Genomic DNA, 16,994 nt, shown 5'->3' with positions numbered 1-16,994 from the left:
ATACTCAGACCGCCCTGACCAGCACAGCACCATGTCACAAATCACCTTCTTTTTCCATTCTGATGCTCGGTTTGAACTTTAGTAGGTCTATGCCTACATGCCTAAATGCACTGTCGCTGTCATGTGATTGGATAATTGTTGGATGACATCAAATTGGATGATTTGATGTCTTGGCTCAGTACTAACCTCAGATTTCTAACTATTTCTAAGTAGAGGAAAAAAGTGTCGAATGTGAGCGTCTTTGAGCGAGCTTGGCTTTGACCCAGTGTTCAAAAAAAAAAGAAGAAAAAAAAGCAACACCTAAAATTACCCTCCCTCTCTCTCCTTTTCATAGTGTCATTCAAGATTTGGGCAACTGTCCCCAAGGACGATCTGCATTATCCACAAACTGTTCAGCTAACTAATTAAAGATGGCAGGAGGCAAAATGTGATTACTATGCGCTCCAAGCTTAACAAAAACTACAAATGCAATGTCAGAGGTAGAATTCACAATCGGATCAATACTCAAACAAACTGGATGCGTGTTTCGGGATACTCGTCAATGTATAGACCCGACTGCCAAAGTATTTTGTTTTTCTGGCTGACCAAGCAGCAGGAAAAGGGACCCATTGTTACTGCAGTTGACCTGCATGAAACAAGAGAAAACAGATATCCTGGCTCTGTCGAAAGGCAACAAAAATAACCTTCCAATGCCGCTGAACAAAATAAAATACAATGTTCCACCGTGTTTAATCCCTATGAAAACAAAGTCTGAGAACAACTATTTAACTGAATGGAGCAAAGAAAGCCGCTAACCCAAATCCTCTGTAGGTGTTTAACCTAATAATGCCTGAATTAATTGTGACAGGCACAACAAAATGGCTTGGCATCCAAAGACAAAGTCATACAGAGAGTTGGCACCAAAGTACAAGTACACATGCGTTGGCACCAAACAGCAGCCTGGGGTCCAACGTTTCCCACCGGTGGCTTTGACAGGGTCTCAGGTTGCGTGGTGACAGATTAGCTGCCACCAGTGAAAACACAAGCGAGCATGTGGGGAGCGTGGGAGGAGAGGATAGGAAGAGATAGCATAAGAAGGGGGTGTTTGGGGTTGGTGGCAGTGGGGGGACCTGAATATAGCCAGAGAAACAGAGAGACATGTGACAGGAAGCAAGCATCGCTACAACTCGATCACAGACTCACTGGAGCAGAGGAAGTGGGAGTGATAGAAGAGTTGGTGCAGGAAGAACCCAGTAGAGGAAGTTTGCTGCTGTTTTCAACTTCCAAGATCCAGTTTCTAACCCATTTACTGACCGTGCTTACTTAGAATGCCTGAAAACACATTACTACTTATTATCACTGAGTAGTTACACATGCAGTCCCTAACACAGGCCTGCTTAGGTACCAGAGCTGACACCCAAACACATGGGTATTGCATAAAGTTCAACTTATCTCATAGTCGACAGTAACCTGGGATCACTCTCTTTTTTCTTTTTTTGCCAAAAACTCTTCACAGTGAATGAACTGCGTAATAATATATCTGCTCTGTGGTGCACGAAGAGAGAGATGTTGGCATTGTCAGCTGTGTTATTGAAATAGAGTGCATCTTCTTTCCCCTGGAAAACACACTGAGGATGTTGCTATGGGGATTTTTTTGTCAAAAGCATAATGATGTTGTTTAGATGTGGCCATGTGTTTCAAAAGGCCTCTTTCCTCTTTTCTTTCCTGCCAGAGAAGAATGAAAGGAAATGTTCTCAATGGGAAATGCATGGTCTTGTGTAGTGAGCTAGTTAGAATATGGACACATCAAGCTCATTGTGTTTCAAGAAGAATAGCTGAAAAGATGTATTTTATTAAAAATCATAGTGAAGCACAATAATCATACCTAGCCTATGTGTTCACTATTTAAATTGTAAAAAAAGAGAACTCCATTCTCTAAACAAATGTATTAAATCACGTTTTGTAAAAACTTAGACAAAACTAACAGATTTGATCAAATCTTCATGCAAAACTCTAAAAACACACTCGCTAAAACAGATTATGAACTTGTGATACATAATGTTAACCACATGCAGAAGAATTTAAACATACAGCACATAGCTTCCACACAATAGCTCAAAATTATCCACAATTGTTGAAAATGATGTCACGAACCCAGTTCAGAGTCCACAAACAGCTCAGTGATTTGAAGACTGACCCCAGTGATGATAGAAGCAACCAGTGTGCAAGAGGTGATGGATGATGAAGAGTAAGAACAAGAGCAGCAATTTTAGATAAAATCTGAGGAACTGCGATACACGTCGCTCATGGAATGACAATGAAGGAGGCAGGGCAAAGAGTGCAACCCAATCACAGCTGATTCTCTGTGGCCACTACGAACAGGAGATCAAAAGAAGAGAACAGGCCATTTAGTTTGTGGATCATCAGGTTTTTACTGACGCTTCAGTACATCATGTTGCCAATATAAATATGTGCATGAGTGCCTGCGTGCGTCCTCTTTGTCACTGTTCCCTTTTTGTAAATGGCCACATAATGGTACCATGTCCTGAATGCCATATTTTCTATTTTTTCCAATGAAGTGCACCATGAATGTTCAGTAGACTTTTCCCCCATGTGCTTCTTTTATTTTTCTAAAAAAAAGAGTCGTTATGAGTGTTTCACTGTTTGGTCTAAGTGGTTTTAGGAATGCAGCTTGAAAATTGTTGTGTGTTTACTGCTTAAGAAAAGGGCCCAAGTGTTCAAGAGTTTACTCAGATCTCTTCTGAGTAAACTCCATTCAACAGCATCGGGAAAACCTTTCAAAATAGGAAATATTTGAATTTCATTGAGTACTTATTTTCTCAGCAACTCTGTTGCAGGTCAACAGTTTACATTATTTGGCATTTTAATATTCCTACATTTACTTGTTCAGAAGACGGAATGATCCAGTACCGAAATCCCCAATAGGTTTTTTTCTTTTTAGAGTAAATGTGGTAATCGCTGTATTTTAAGTTTAACTCATTTTCCAAAAAGACAACACAAAATACACAGTTGTACATGAATCTGACTCTTAGTTTTCTGCATATATAGTGAACGTATAATGCAACAGCCCCAACATTTTCAGTTATGTATCCATGACTTCAGTGACTTTATGACTTAATTTCACTGATTTGCATTCATTTAATGCAGTGGTTCTTAACCTTGTTGGAGGTACCGAACCCCACCAGCTTCATATGCGCATTCACTGAACCCCTCTTTAGTGAAAAATAAAATGTGATTTTTTTACTGGTGCACAAAATGAGCCATGCATGTCATGGCGGAGGCTCTGCCGAACCCCTGAGACCGACTCACCGAACCCCTAGGGTTCGATCGAACCCAGGTTAAGAACCACTGATTTAATGGGAACGTACTTTACCTTTAATCAAAAATCATTAATACTACTTGGTTAACCTAATTTAACCTCAAATTTCATCCATGCATTATAATTATTTACAATGCAGCAACATTTGTCTCCATAAAATGGTAAATAGAGTGCTGGTTATAAAGTGTATTTCACATATAAAGCTATAATTAGCTTTAATATTCATACAGCACTGTATTTTATGCCTTTATGAACACGTGTGGACTCGAGGAACCAGGAACAGAAGCAGTAGCCTTCCGATTGTCAGATGATCCTCTCTACCTTCTAACCCATATCCCCATAATGCCTCAGTCCCCAAAGCATTAGTAATACCTAAACTACAACACACACACACACACACACACACACACACACACACACACACACACACACACACACACACACACACACACACACACACACACACACACAGAAGTATCTTTGTACGGGACTAATGTGTAATGTCCCGTATGACCACCATTAATCATTTAAAGCCGGGCAACAGTGCTATTGATCAATGCTATACTTCAAAGCAGCCACTGCTGGCAAAGGTGTGCATGTCTGTCTAACACAGTTTGCTCTGTACAACTGGTCAAGCCTTAAATATCATATATGATGATGTTCATGTTGCTTTTATGAAAATGGGGATATAATGTCTCCTCTGTCTCTGTTTTACTGCCAACTTTGAATGAACTGTGATGGAAAGGAAAAATGATATGGTATGGCATTCAAGAGAGGCTGAACTAACTCTCTGATATATATGTTGCATGGGTACAAAAGTAATAAAAGCCAAAATACAGTGTACAGTGCAAAAGTACTAAGACTTCCACAGAAGTGACTCTTTTTTGGAGCCAATATTCACAAAGAGGAATATTCTGAAAATAAGCTTTGCAGGGCTCTTCTTTCAAAAGCTATGATGACGGACTGACAAAAGAATGTAAAATCTATGCTGCTTACATTTTGAATTCAGACAGTTTGGTCCTCATGGCTGGCAAGAACACAAAAGAGATAGCCTCTAACATCAGGGGAAAACAAATTCAGCTGAAGCTCAGGTGTTCGTGCAGTAACACTTCATTTACAAGTTGTACAAATATAAAGGGACTTTGACTCTGCATACAGGCATTGTGCATGCCGCCTAAGAAATACACACAGGCAAACAGAAGATCTCCTCTGATTTCTTCCTCAGTAGATTTGTACTTGTCCTGCTATAGCCAAGTTTGCATGGGACAGCGCCAAGCAGCTAACAACCAGCAGTTTATTAATTGGATCTGGTAGCTTGTTTATATCGGTAAGGACTGAGATCATTTCACACTTGCCATGGAACAGGTGTGCTCTGCAGCAGTGCCAAATGAGCAAACTGCACGGGCTCAGCAATTGAAGCAAAAAAAAAAAAAAATTAAATTAAATTTAAAAATGAGCTTTCACCAAAAACATGCAATAACTCAGCAAAAAGAGGAAACACTACTGAGATCTAGGGCTCTCCTCATTCAGATGTATCCGATTCCTGAATACCAGCACTAAATTGTTCTTCTTCTTATTTGCTTCATTCTGGAAATTTCACTCCATTTAATGTTTTTACTACATTTCCCCTCTAATTAAATTCAGTTGTGTGAAGGCTTGCTAGACGAACCGCCTTTACTTTGATTATAATCTTCAAATTGTGATTTTGAAAAATTATACAAAAGACTAAATTTCAGATGCACTAGACATGAGCCCAAGGATATTCCCTGGAGTTTTTTTTGTTAAAAATCATTATGAGTTGGATAGAAATGAAAAGGCCCTGAGGGTCTAAACATTGCTTGGGACAGACACTGACTGCTGTTTTTGAAAATGAGCTATACCTTTAAACAGTCATATCCTGATGTTCCCTATCAGAGACAATCACAGAATAAATATCTGCAAAGTTCAATCCTATTTCTAATCCTATGGCCTCTGATGACTATCTGGTGAAGAAATATGTACTGACAAGCACTATGCAGATTTGGGTAAAAAAAAAAAAAGTTAATTTGCACAGCACCTCAGAAGCGCATGTTGTGTCTGCCTCCACCAAACGCCGGAAGCAGAGACGATGTGTCTGAATCTTAAATATTGCTAAAAAACCTCAAGGACTTCACTAAACTACAAACATACTTTTTGTCCTAAGCGCCCTCATCTTTCCTCCTACCCCAGACTCAACGGATGCGCCCTCGACATAACAGGCACACGTAGAGGTCAGAGACCACCTGTTCTGAGCTGGCTGAACTGCTGAAGCGATATCAGAGGACACATCTGGCCTGACACGCCGGATGGGAAAGGCAGCTTGCTTCCAGGCTGGTGACAGCCGGTGACGGATGACTCACAGCTGATGCTGAGGTTACAGGAGGTCACATGGTGAGCAAGGAACGGAAGGGTTAGTTGGGACAGTGTTTTTCTAAGGAGCGTTTAGCTTCTAGAGAGGAGCATGAGCTGATTTCTAGTTTGTTTTGCAAGTGTTTTGAATTATCGAAGCGTGGAGTGGCAGAGTACCTAGGGGATGTACGCTAACTCATTTGTTCATCTGCTCACATAATAGACCACTTGCTGAAATCGCTCCTTAAAATGGAGAATAAAGATGTGAATCGATATTTGATTTCTAAATTTCGACAACAGTTATTGGTTTTCATTTTCTGTCTCGCACACAGCTCTGCATTTTGAATCTCGAAAGTCCAATTTGAGTTTGTTCTGAGACTTAGCAGTGACAAGGGGCCTCACCAGTTCTGAACAAAGTCTATCAATTCAATGTCAATATCCGTATCCCAAAGCAGCAGAGTAAAATATTATGTCTCCACTCCGTCTGAATAACAAATATTGACAGACACAAGACCTGAATCGGTAATGCAATCATTCTTGTAAGATTCTAAATTTCCCCCGGACATGTAACCTGGTTTTTCTTTTGGCTTTACAGCTATCCTTCTTGCCTCTCTCTATATATATTTCTTCTCAGTGTATTTCAGTTTGAGCGTGACTTTGTGTGGCTATATTTACATATTTATGAACTCTACATGATCCTCACCCCTCGTTCCAGAGTTCACAGCGTTATTTTCCACAGTATGGAAGGGAGAGAAGTGATGAGAGATGCTGAAAAGCAAAGAAGGGGAGGACGAGCATGTCCTCTGAGCTCTGTGCTGCCTTATTCTTTATCAGCTTTCATCTCTTAGCCCTTCCAAGAGACTGAACCATAAAAGAATCCAATCACAAGGGGACATATTATTTTCTCCCTCCTTGAATACACTATACCGTATCCTAGACCCACACAATGTCTTGTCCTCTTGCATATGTAACTCGAGGAAGCAATGGTCAGGAGCATGGTTTATCTATTGACTCTGTGTGTGATTAGCATACTAAACATGCAGTTTCTTCTAACTCAACGCACCCGGTGAGTATTAAAATGAGTCATAAGAAAAAACTCACTCATTTTTCTCCAGCAACAGGATCAGCTGTTCACCTTCTGCGGGCACCAGCAGCTGCAGCGATGCAGGATATCTCTGAAACACAAAAAGATATGAGGTCATGCCCAGAAATCACCAATCCTGTCTGTGGACGTGCGTGACGGTTCAGCTGACGTTTTCGTGCACAAAGCAGGATGGGGCAAGGCACAATAGTGCTAGAGGAACAGGAAGAAAACTTCCACATCATTCACTTCCCAAATCTGGAATCAACTTCCATTTATACCATGACAATCCTTAAGCCTTTAATGGAAACAAATCCACTGAATAGAATTACAATGAATAATATAGTGAAGGGATTTGTTACTGTTACTGAGGAAACTGTACTGTTGCTGTTTAATGTTTCACAGCATATTGAGACAACTCAGGAAACAGTGTATTTTTCAGCATGAAGATGTGTCTAAAAACAGACAATGTTAAGATGCTTTGACAGTGGATTGGTTTAGGTTTTGCAAAAGAATAATGGAACAAGGAGGAGGACTAATTAATGGTGTTGTGTGGGAAACCACATGTCACTCAATGACATGTTGCTTCTTTGCTTCTGACAAGGTTTGTTTGCAATAAATTGATAAAGCCTCACTTAAAATGGGACTTTTTGTCACTGGTGTATAAAAACACAAAATCTGCAATAATGTATTTTGACAGTATTTCAGACTTGGTCCAAAACGTAAGTTTGATTTTTTTAGAAGAGAAAAAGTGTCGCAACAGCTGTAATGATTACGTGACGTGAGTGGTTTGGTGTTAATGACGAATGGCTGCAAGTGTCATTTAAAAATTGAATCCTCTATCAAATATTAAAATGTCAATTTCCAAAATATAGCTTTAAGGTGAGTTAATGCTTTTCTGAAAATTAGCATCGTCCTTAAGGCAAAACAGAGGCAAAGAAGTTCCATGCTTTAGAGCCTCAGTTTTGTAAAAAAGGATTCATGAACGTAAGCTAGCAGAGAGGAAAAAGGGTCAGACATGTTCACACTAAGCAGAAATGGATTTATATTTCATCAGCTGATATTTTAGATGAACAGAGTGCTCTTTCACAGTGACATTTCTTAGGATAGCTGACCGATGCCTTCGGGGAAATACTCTGCTGGCCAGTCTGAAGCTGTGTGTCTGCAAGTATGTGTGTGGACAATTCATGTCATGTCTACTGTGCAACAAAGAAAATGTGTCATAATTCTGCAATACTTTACAGCTCCAAGAAAACTTCTACTTGGCACACAAGGCAGGTATACCGTAGCTGACCATTTTACACCTGTTCAGCTGCGTATCGATACAAATATGTAATATACATCTAAGCAGAGCCTGAAGATGCCTGTGAAAATGTGAGAATGCCTTGTTGATGGCAGATGTCAGCGGACTATTACCAGCAGTAAGATAACATCTCTCAGATAGGCTACAGCAACAGAAGACCACAAGTATTGTGACTCCTGCAGGTAAGAACAGGAAACTAAGGCTACAATGCACAACGGCTCCCAAAACCTGAACAATAAAAGACTAGAAAATATTGCCTGGTCTGATGAATAGATTTCTGCTACAACATTCAGAAGATGGGGTCAGACATTGGTATGAGCAACATGAAAGCATGGATCCATGCTGCCTTGTATCAACAGTTCAGGCTGCTGCTGTTTGCATGATTTGTGGGAGATATTTCTGGCACTCTTCGGGCCCCTCAGTACCAGCTGAGCTGCTTAAATGCCACAGCTTCCTTGAATATTGCTGCTTCTAGCAGGACAACACACCACATCACAAAGCTCAAATCATCTCAAACTGGTTTCTTGATCATGACAGTGAATCCAGTGCAGTCAAACGGCCTGCACAGTCATCAGCTCTAAATCCACAAGAGCATCACTATGAGGTGATGGAAGAGGAATTTACAACAAGGCTGATAAATCTAGGGCAGAGTGTGATGCTATGATGTCAATATTGACCAAAATCTCTGATGAAATGATCAATGTTTCCAACACCTTGTTTAATTTGTGCCATGAAGAATTTAGGCACGACTGAAGACAATAGGAACAGCGAAGTATACCCAACAAAATGACCAGTGTGTGCATAAATCTGCCTCTGTGTTGTGACTTTTACTGCAGTCTCTGATAAGACAATCACAAGTTACCCTTGTAGTAAGTTTAATATGGGACAGCAGGCTGCTTTAACTATTGTCTCGCCTTAACAAAAATGCCTTATATCAGCACAGTAGGTGATAGAAAAATATGGCTAATGTAGCTCAAAATGATTAAGGCTATAAAACGTAGTTTCACTTCCCCACAGTATGTGACATTTTTGTGATGACTGACTGTGAGGCAGGCACATAACGCTGGGAAAAAAATCCTAAACAAAACAAATCGTTCAGATGGTGACTTCCCTGCACGAGGAAAAGTGTTTGATTGCTCAGGGAGTTCTGAATACCTACACATTTCCCTCCTCTGGAAAGTTTCCTTAAGTTGCGGTAGAGATGCCAAATTTCAAACATTTCCCTTTCCAGCTGTAGTAAGTGGAACAGACAGGGTTTCATAGCCTGAGAAGGCATGTTTAGAGAAACCAGAGAGGGATGATTTGTATATATCTTTTAATCTAGCTTATAATGTGTAGTACATGAACGAAAAAATGACACTCTTTACAAGCTGTTACAGAGCTTTTAGCAATAAGTTCACAATATGTAGTGTCTAGTGTGTGGCAAGCTCATATTTAACAAAGAAATGAGGACATGTTCAAAACAAAGCCGATAGCATGGAAGGAGAAGAACTACAAAAAGGGGCATGACATGGAGGGAAAACATAGCAAAAGAGGGGACTTCTCTACCAAAAGAAATTAAATAGACAGGCAACAGATGGAGGCAACAGAGGAAGGAATCATATACTGTGGTTATGTTAAACAAAAAGCCAGACATCTATACTTGGCTGCACTCTGAAAAGCACACTGACATTAGTTCAGTATCTGGCTGAGTCAGCTTATTACCAATAAGCTATTTCTGCTAAATGGTTTTGAGAGTATTTACCCCAGATGTGAGTTGGCTGAGAGGTCTGCGCTCTTTGCCCTTCAGCAACAGAGGTATGGCGGTCTCGTAAGTTTGCGGCCTGGTTGCCTCCCCGCTCTGTTCGGCCTTGTCTGGACTACTTCCTGTGAAAAGATCATCAGCACAGATTAGCTTGAAATTTAGCATCAAGCTACAAACAATACAGATTGCAAACAAAGGGGTCAGAAATGTGGGTCAAAGCTGCTGTGTAATATCCTCAATAATTCAAGCACACCATTAATGCAACAAAAGCTTGGAAGGCTCAGACACACAGCAGAGCAGAACACTATTAAAGACTGTGGTCGGTGCTGCAGAGAAAGAGTAAAAGCTCACTCCTGTTCCTGCGAGTAGATATGCTATCCCCCAAAGGACCCTTGCAACAAGACCACAGCCACAGACAGAGCATCAATAATAGATGCTCTCACGCAGTTTATAACTCTTCTTCTGCAATATTTCCCCAGATGGGAATGGGGTTTTTTTTCTAAAAAAGGTAGGATGAAATTGTCTTTCCCATTTCTTATATATATATATATATATATATATATATATATATATATATATATATATATATATATATACCTTTATCTTTCTTCCTGTCCAACTTTGTATAGTAGTTCAGGAACGAGCACCATACTGTGCTGTTTCCTCCTCTTTTCCACATATCATTTTACTCCTCTTCCAAACTTGTAACAGAGCTAAATTACCAAAGTAAGAAACTGGTTAAGCTAATTAGTTTTTAAAAGATTGCTCTTTTGGGACAGAAAGAAACCTACTGTGTATAGAATAAGATGAAGTATAGTAAACCATATCAATGCTTGGAGCAAAATGTGGGAATCAGTCACAATTCCCTCTGCTCTCTCAGTGTCTCTCTCAGCTCCACAGAAGACTTGGCTGTCCCTAACGGCCTTACAGAGCATGTCTGTGCTGTTGCTAGCCCAGCAGGATTCCTGTGTAGCCCAATAAATGTTACAAACCCATAGAGGATTGAATAGAGAGTGTTAAAAGGGGAGGGGAGAGGCTGTTTGAGGTTTCACGCTCCCGCTATCAACAAAGTAAAACTGAGAGTGAGTGCACCGCCTCTATTTACTATACATCTAAAGTCTCGGCATATTCTCTAATCCTTGGAGATTTGCAGTAAAGCATCCACGTGTCTGCATGTGCATGTGTAACATTATACACAGTGCAACAAGAGTTCAGCAGTACACTGAGCAGAAATGCTACAATCCCACATATTTTGTTGCTCCTCCTCCCGCCTGGAGGTGTTTTGATTTTCAGGTACGTTTGTCTCTTCAAAGGGTGACAATTCTTGTCTTTGAAGACTGACTCCTGTGCCACCGTGACTACGCTTCATACAACTTCAAACTGTCTGTGACGGCGGCTTGTCTGTGTTCTCAGCGTGGCCCACACTCTCAACTTAGCCACAGTACATAATAAGCTAACAAGGGCATAAAAGGGACCTCCTACATTTAATGGGATATTTGAACATATGCCGATGGTAGTTTGTTGGTTTTAGTGGTGCACGAAAACCACGTTAGACAGACGGAGCAGCATGACTGAGACCACAGGCTGCGGCTGGAGTGCCATTAAAAAAGAGCTATAAAAGGAAAGCCAGGCAGACGTCTTGTTAATTAAAGACTTCATCACTTCCACCAGGGTCCCTCACAAATCATTTAGAGCTCTCTGACACTAAATGAGTTTGCGATCCTTAAACAATATCAGTTTGGAGTGGAGACTTCAAGCCTGGGTGAGCTCAAAACAAACTAGTTAGTACAATGTGTTTTCAGCCCACATCTAAGTATTTCTAATTCTTCTGTAAAGCCACATTCTAACGAGCTTGCCATCATAAAGAGCAACATACGGAAAATCTTTCCTTGAAGGCATCCATCTCGTTACATTTGTCTCTACACAAAAAGAGACAAAGGGAGTTTTGTGAAATCTAATCCTGCCCATTTTCTCTCCTCCACACACATGGCCAGTCTCTGGGTAAAGTAAGCGTGCTCACTCAATGTTGGACGTAGCCTCCCTAATTCGGGGGGGTTTAGATGCCGTTTGATGTTCTGGTAAGCGCTTTGTTTGAAGTACAGTGACCCCTTTAATATGTGAATTAATGAGTTTTTGTAGCATTTTGTGTGTGCTAGGCTTCAGTTTGCAACATCTGCCAAAGCAAACTTAAAAGAAAGTTCCCTTCAAACAGCAGAGAAATATGACATTCATCATCATTCTCACGGGTTTTATCCTCTTTGGGAACCTTTTAAATTCACACTAAAACTGGGTTAATCCCGTATGTTTTCTGAGAGCTCCATGACTGCTAAGCCAACCACAGTTGTACCCCCATATTGGACACAAGGCAGAATTATCTGTGGGTCACACATGAAAAACACAAGTTCTGTTTTGCAGCCAAGATCATCTTTCCCCCAAGCTCTCTTTAAATAGCCTCATAACCCAGATTTCTTTTAAAGACAACTCTGTTTTGATGATCTAACAAATATATTTTTCTTTCTGCCACTATTTCATATTCTGCACAGCTGAGTATTACTGGTAGGAAATGGGAATTCAAACAGAGGCCGATGTCCACTTTTCTCAGCAGGGCAGTGAAACAGCCAAAAACATAAACAAACAAAATGAGCCACAATTACTGCAGTCAAATCCAAGAGGCTGCTGGACTCTGGGAAAAACTCTACCTCATTACATAGACTTGGTATTTTACCTGCTGCAACAAAAGGCTTCTCTGATAACTTTCACATCTTTTTGTCCATTTATCTTTTTGATTGAGAAAGGTGTTTATATTGTGGAGGGATTTAAGCAAAGCAGCCAAAGCAGCATGGATTACCTTTTGAAAAATGCATATGTCTGGCTGCTTTTGTATCTGATCAACAAGCAATTTTATTATAGGGTCCCTCTAGTGAGATGGATAAGAGAATACAAAACATAAGGTCAAAACGAGTTTATGAATCAAATCAAATCAAATCAAATCACTTTTTATTGTCACATCACATGTGCAGGCACACTGGCACAGCACATGCGAGTGAAATTCTTGTGTGCGAGCCCCACAAGCAACAGAGATGTGCAAACACAACAACACAAACGAGCAAAATACAAGAATGGCCAACCTGAAACTAATAAATATATGTACAATATATAATAGTGTATGCATTTCTGGATGTGTATACTAAATATTTTCCTACGTGTGTGTGTGTGTGTGTGTGTGTGTGTGTGTGTGTGTGTGTGTGTGTATACACATTTTTACAAATTAAATAGTAAAAAAATAAAATAAAATAATAATAATAATAATAATAAAATATATAAAATATACAGAGTTGAATATGTGCAAAACAAGTGGCATTTATATACAGTGTGGAGTGCATAATGTTGAAGTTCCAGTAGTGAAGCTGAGGTGTCTATGACGTGTTCAGCAGGATGAAGGACATTTAGCAATCTATAAGCAAAATGTTCAAGGAAACACAAGAGAAGATGAACACCACAGCGGGACTTGAGAGACCTTCTGCAATCAGATTAGCGTCAAACAACATATGCATACAAACTAAGTGTAACTTAACGTCTTTATGTTTTGCTGGGAAAACAGGAAATAAGGCTGTGTTTGCCTTTTTACCTAAAAAAGAGTTTATACAATTCTAACACGCTTGAAAGTCAATATTTGGTACAACCATCTTTATCTTTAAGGTACAGTAGCCACAGCTTCTTAGTAAGAGTCTTCTATAAATAATTCACTGCAAATCAACTTATTATTAGGTTGTTTATTATATATATTATATGTTGTATAGTAAAAAGCTGTAAAAATATTCATTATTATGCAAACAGAAGAATCACAAAGTGAAGAGCTGCGAAATATTTCAGACAACGTGACACAAAGAGAAAAAGTCATCAAGCAGGAACTCTTTGAGCAGAGTTAAAAATAAAATCAAGGAAACACAACAAAGCCTGAAGACATGACTTCAGTTATTTCTCAACACAGAGAAGAGACCTTTAATGCCAGCTGATCAAAGGATAAGAACTCTGATTATGGATTTGATAATGGTGAAGATTTATTGGTCAATATCTGCACAGCGGCTGCAAAACCAACCCTCTAAGCCTCCAATCATCTGTAAATGCCCTCAGAAAGGTGAATCTTGGCCAACAGTGAATCACTGAAGAGGCTTTTAGCTTGAAAAAGGAAAATGACGGTACCCAGCGCATACACAGGGACAACTGCCAAAACGCTGATAAGAAACACACAGCATAGGTGAGTTCAACTGTTACAATTGGATTTGATGGAAATCTGGATCTGATCCAGAACCATTTCTGGGAGTGATTACTGTATTGACTTTCCTTATTGATTACAAAATGGTAAGACATTGACCCAAACTAAAATCCCTGCGTGAGCGTGAGATGAGCGTTGTTATAAGTGTAGGCAGGCTGGCTTTTTTCATCCTTAACTGATATGAAATCAAATAAAGAAGTGTTTCTCTGAATGAAATACCGAGGCCATTTCCACCTTTGTACATTACACATTATAAGCTTTCAAAGAGGGATATTTTTCATTTTTTATTATGTATTTTTCATCTCTATCACGCATGTACATTTACACAAGTACTAAAGTAGTTCCTTTCTTCCTTAGAGTTAGAGGAAGGCATCAATATCAATCTCATCTTTGTTAAATATGAAGCTATAACCAGCAGATAGTTAGCTTAGTTTAGCTGAGTGGACTGGAGATCAGGGGAATGTGAAAGGAATTAAACCAGATGGTTTTACAGAGTTTCATGTGTGAGACAATTTCTTGGCCAGACGTTGTAACGTCTTATGGTCCTGTCATCACAATGAGTTTGGAAAACAGGTGTGAAGTTACCATGCACAGCCAAAAGTAACTCCCCTTAGAGAGCCACAGTGTCATAGTACTGGGTCTTTGACCCAGTGTTTCTATGTTTCCGGACTTAATAGTATTTGCTGATTTCTAAATATATAATTGCTTGCCTAGAAAGAAAGTGCTTTATAAAAAATGGTGGATGAGGCCGCTATACACAATAATAGGTCTCAATATAAAGAAACACATTAAAAAGTGAGGTTGTGCTAGCACTTATTTAATCAGAAGTTTCTCAGAAAAATATAATAACATCAATATATCTTTGTGACCGTCTACCATATTACAGCTTATTCAGTAAGACTTATTGCAGAACTCAGCACTACAGCTTTTATTTCCTTTTACAACGCATTTCTTTTTAACACATCAAAGGGAGCATTTTACAGTTCCTACTTCAATATTATGTTCGTAGACTAATAAAAGACATTCAAAAGTAGTAATGGCATTGTTTAAAAAAAAGGAGCGCTGTAGCTCTCGGAGGTGCTAGATACTTTCCTGCATATGAATTAAAGTTTGATGGTGGAAGCAACTTCAAAGAAAAGACTTTCAATGGAAAATAAGTCACTCGGTGAACAGACAGGCTTCTCTTATAGAGATTAATGTACAAATGTATATTTCAATTTGGTGTTTTATCTTGAGCAGTATAACTGGCCTGCTTGCTCAACATTAGTTCACATTGTCCCAGAATGGAAGTGCATTAAACAAGAAAGCTGAAGCTACAGCATAATTTCCACACATTTGCAATGTTCAAAAGCAAACTATGAACGCCTTCCTAGAAATTACACTTTTATCTTGAAGAAAATGTAATAAGTTATAGTAGTAAATACTAAGATAAGATAAGATAAAACTTTATTAATCCCCCGAATTTCCCAGAGGAACCCACCCGAGGGATTAATAAAGTTTTATCTTATCTTATCTTATCTTAGTATTTAGTAAATAAAAATGTCTTTACACACACACACACACACACACACACACACACACACACACACACACACACACACACACACACACACACACACACACACACACTACTGGGACCCCACCCGGGCCCAGCAGTGCAGGGCCTACATGTGCCACTGCATTTCACGCCAGTACTGGGGCCCACAGTAAGCTGCCCATTCACAATGGGTCACCGCAGCAGGTAGCACCACATTTTGGATTTGGCAGATTTTTACACTGGATGCCTTTAACAGTGTAACGCACAGTGGATTTGTCGTTCCTCCCAGACTTGGACTGGAGATATATCCTTGATATACAAACATGTATTTGTCTATCAAGCACTCTCCCTAACAGTCTAATATTTTCATTTGAGTTCTTTTGCAGTATATCAATAAGATCCAGTCTAACTTCCAATTTACCGAGGTTTTAAATCAGCTGCTTTTTCCACTTCCCTGTATAGTGTTTTCTTATTGCAAACAGTTTTGCAGCAAATACTCCTGTGCAGACCCACAGTGGGTGGTGTAGATGAACGGTGGGGCTGTGCAGACAGGGAAATCTGAGTGGGTTTGACCACACAGGTCAGACAAAAGTCAGGCTTTTAGGAGCCCTATATGGGTTTTCTATGGGCAAGCCCAGAAGAGGTTGCTCACAAAAATAGGGGCCTTCATGTGGGCCTGTGAGGTAAAAGTACTATGGGGCCTGCATGGGCTAACCCACAGCATGGCCAACAAGGATTTTTTGTGGGCAATCTCACTATGGGTGGCTTTGAACCCAGGATCTTGCTGCTGCGCAAAGTACAGCATACAGCTGAGACAGGCAGGACTGTCCTTACTTTAGCAAGTACTTTTAGTCATAATCCAATCCATCTTGGATATATAAGTCGATGCGGTTGGTGATATATTCCACTGGAACACTCTGACAGCTCTTGGTGTAAAAGTAAAAAGCGATTGCATCACTTGTTCTTTTGAGCAGCATGGATGTCTGGACCACAGATCATGCCAATAAATTAAAATGCTGTCATGACATTTTACATAAAACTAAAAATGTCAACCTCATGGTACCATTATAAAATTTTTTATTATAACATTATAAAAAAAACTGCCTAGAGGTTGTATCAGCAGGATGTAACCTCAGGAGCCATGAAAACCGCCACGGAACTACAATCAGAAAGTTGTTGAAATAGTTTATTCTGAACCAAACCAGTGGACCAAATAAATAATGAAAGGACAAGCCAGCATTGCTGTAACTAGAGCCATGCCTCGAGCACTGGTTTAAAAAAAAAAGACTTCAAAAAAACAAACAAAAAATTCTTTGAGATCAAAATAAAGCACTGATGTTCTTTTTACAGGAGAAAAAACCCCAACA

At 39.7% G+C, this 16,994-nt stretch overlaps 1 protein-coding gene across 4 annotated transcripts in view; it reads right to left on the bottom strand.

Annotated features, from left to right (window-relative positions):
• Positions 1–16,994, bottom strand: part of adam12b (ADAM metallopeptidase domain 12b) — a 91,541-nt gene that overhangs the window by 68,154 nt on the left and 6,393 nt on the right. For all 4 annotated transcript variants that reach the window (XM_080869120.1, XM_080869121.1, XM_080869122.1 and 1 more), the window contains exons 2-3: positions 9,815–9,936; positions 6,788–6,861 (exon numbers count right to left, since the gene is read on the bottom strand). In XM_080869120.1, the coding sequence (XP_080725246.1) occupies positions 6,788–6,861; positions 9,815–9,936 (196 nt within the window). The remainder of the gene's footprint in view (positions 1–6,787; positions 6,862–9,814; positions 9,937–16,994) is intronic.

This window comes from Rhamphochromis sp. 'chilingali' (genome assembly GCF_963969265.1).
Source record: "Rhamphochromis sp. 'chilingali' genome assembly, chromosome: 20".
In the NCBI taxonomy this organism is placed as follows: Eukaryota; Metazoa; Chordata; class Actinopteri; order Cichliformes; family Cichlidae; genus Rhamphochromis; species Rhamphochromis sp. 'chilingali'.
The sequence above is the reverse complement of the archived record's forward strand: the minus strand, read 5'-3'. Positions and strand labels throughout refer to the sequence as shown.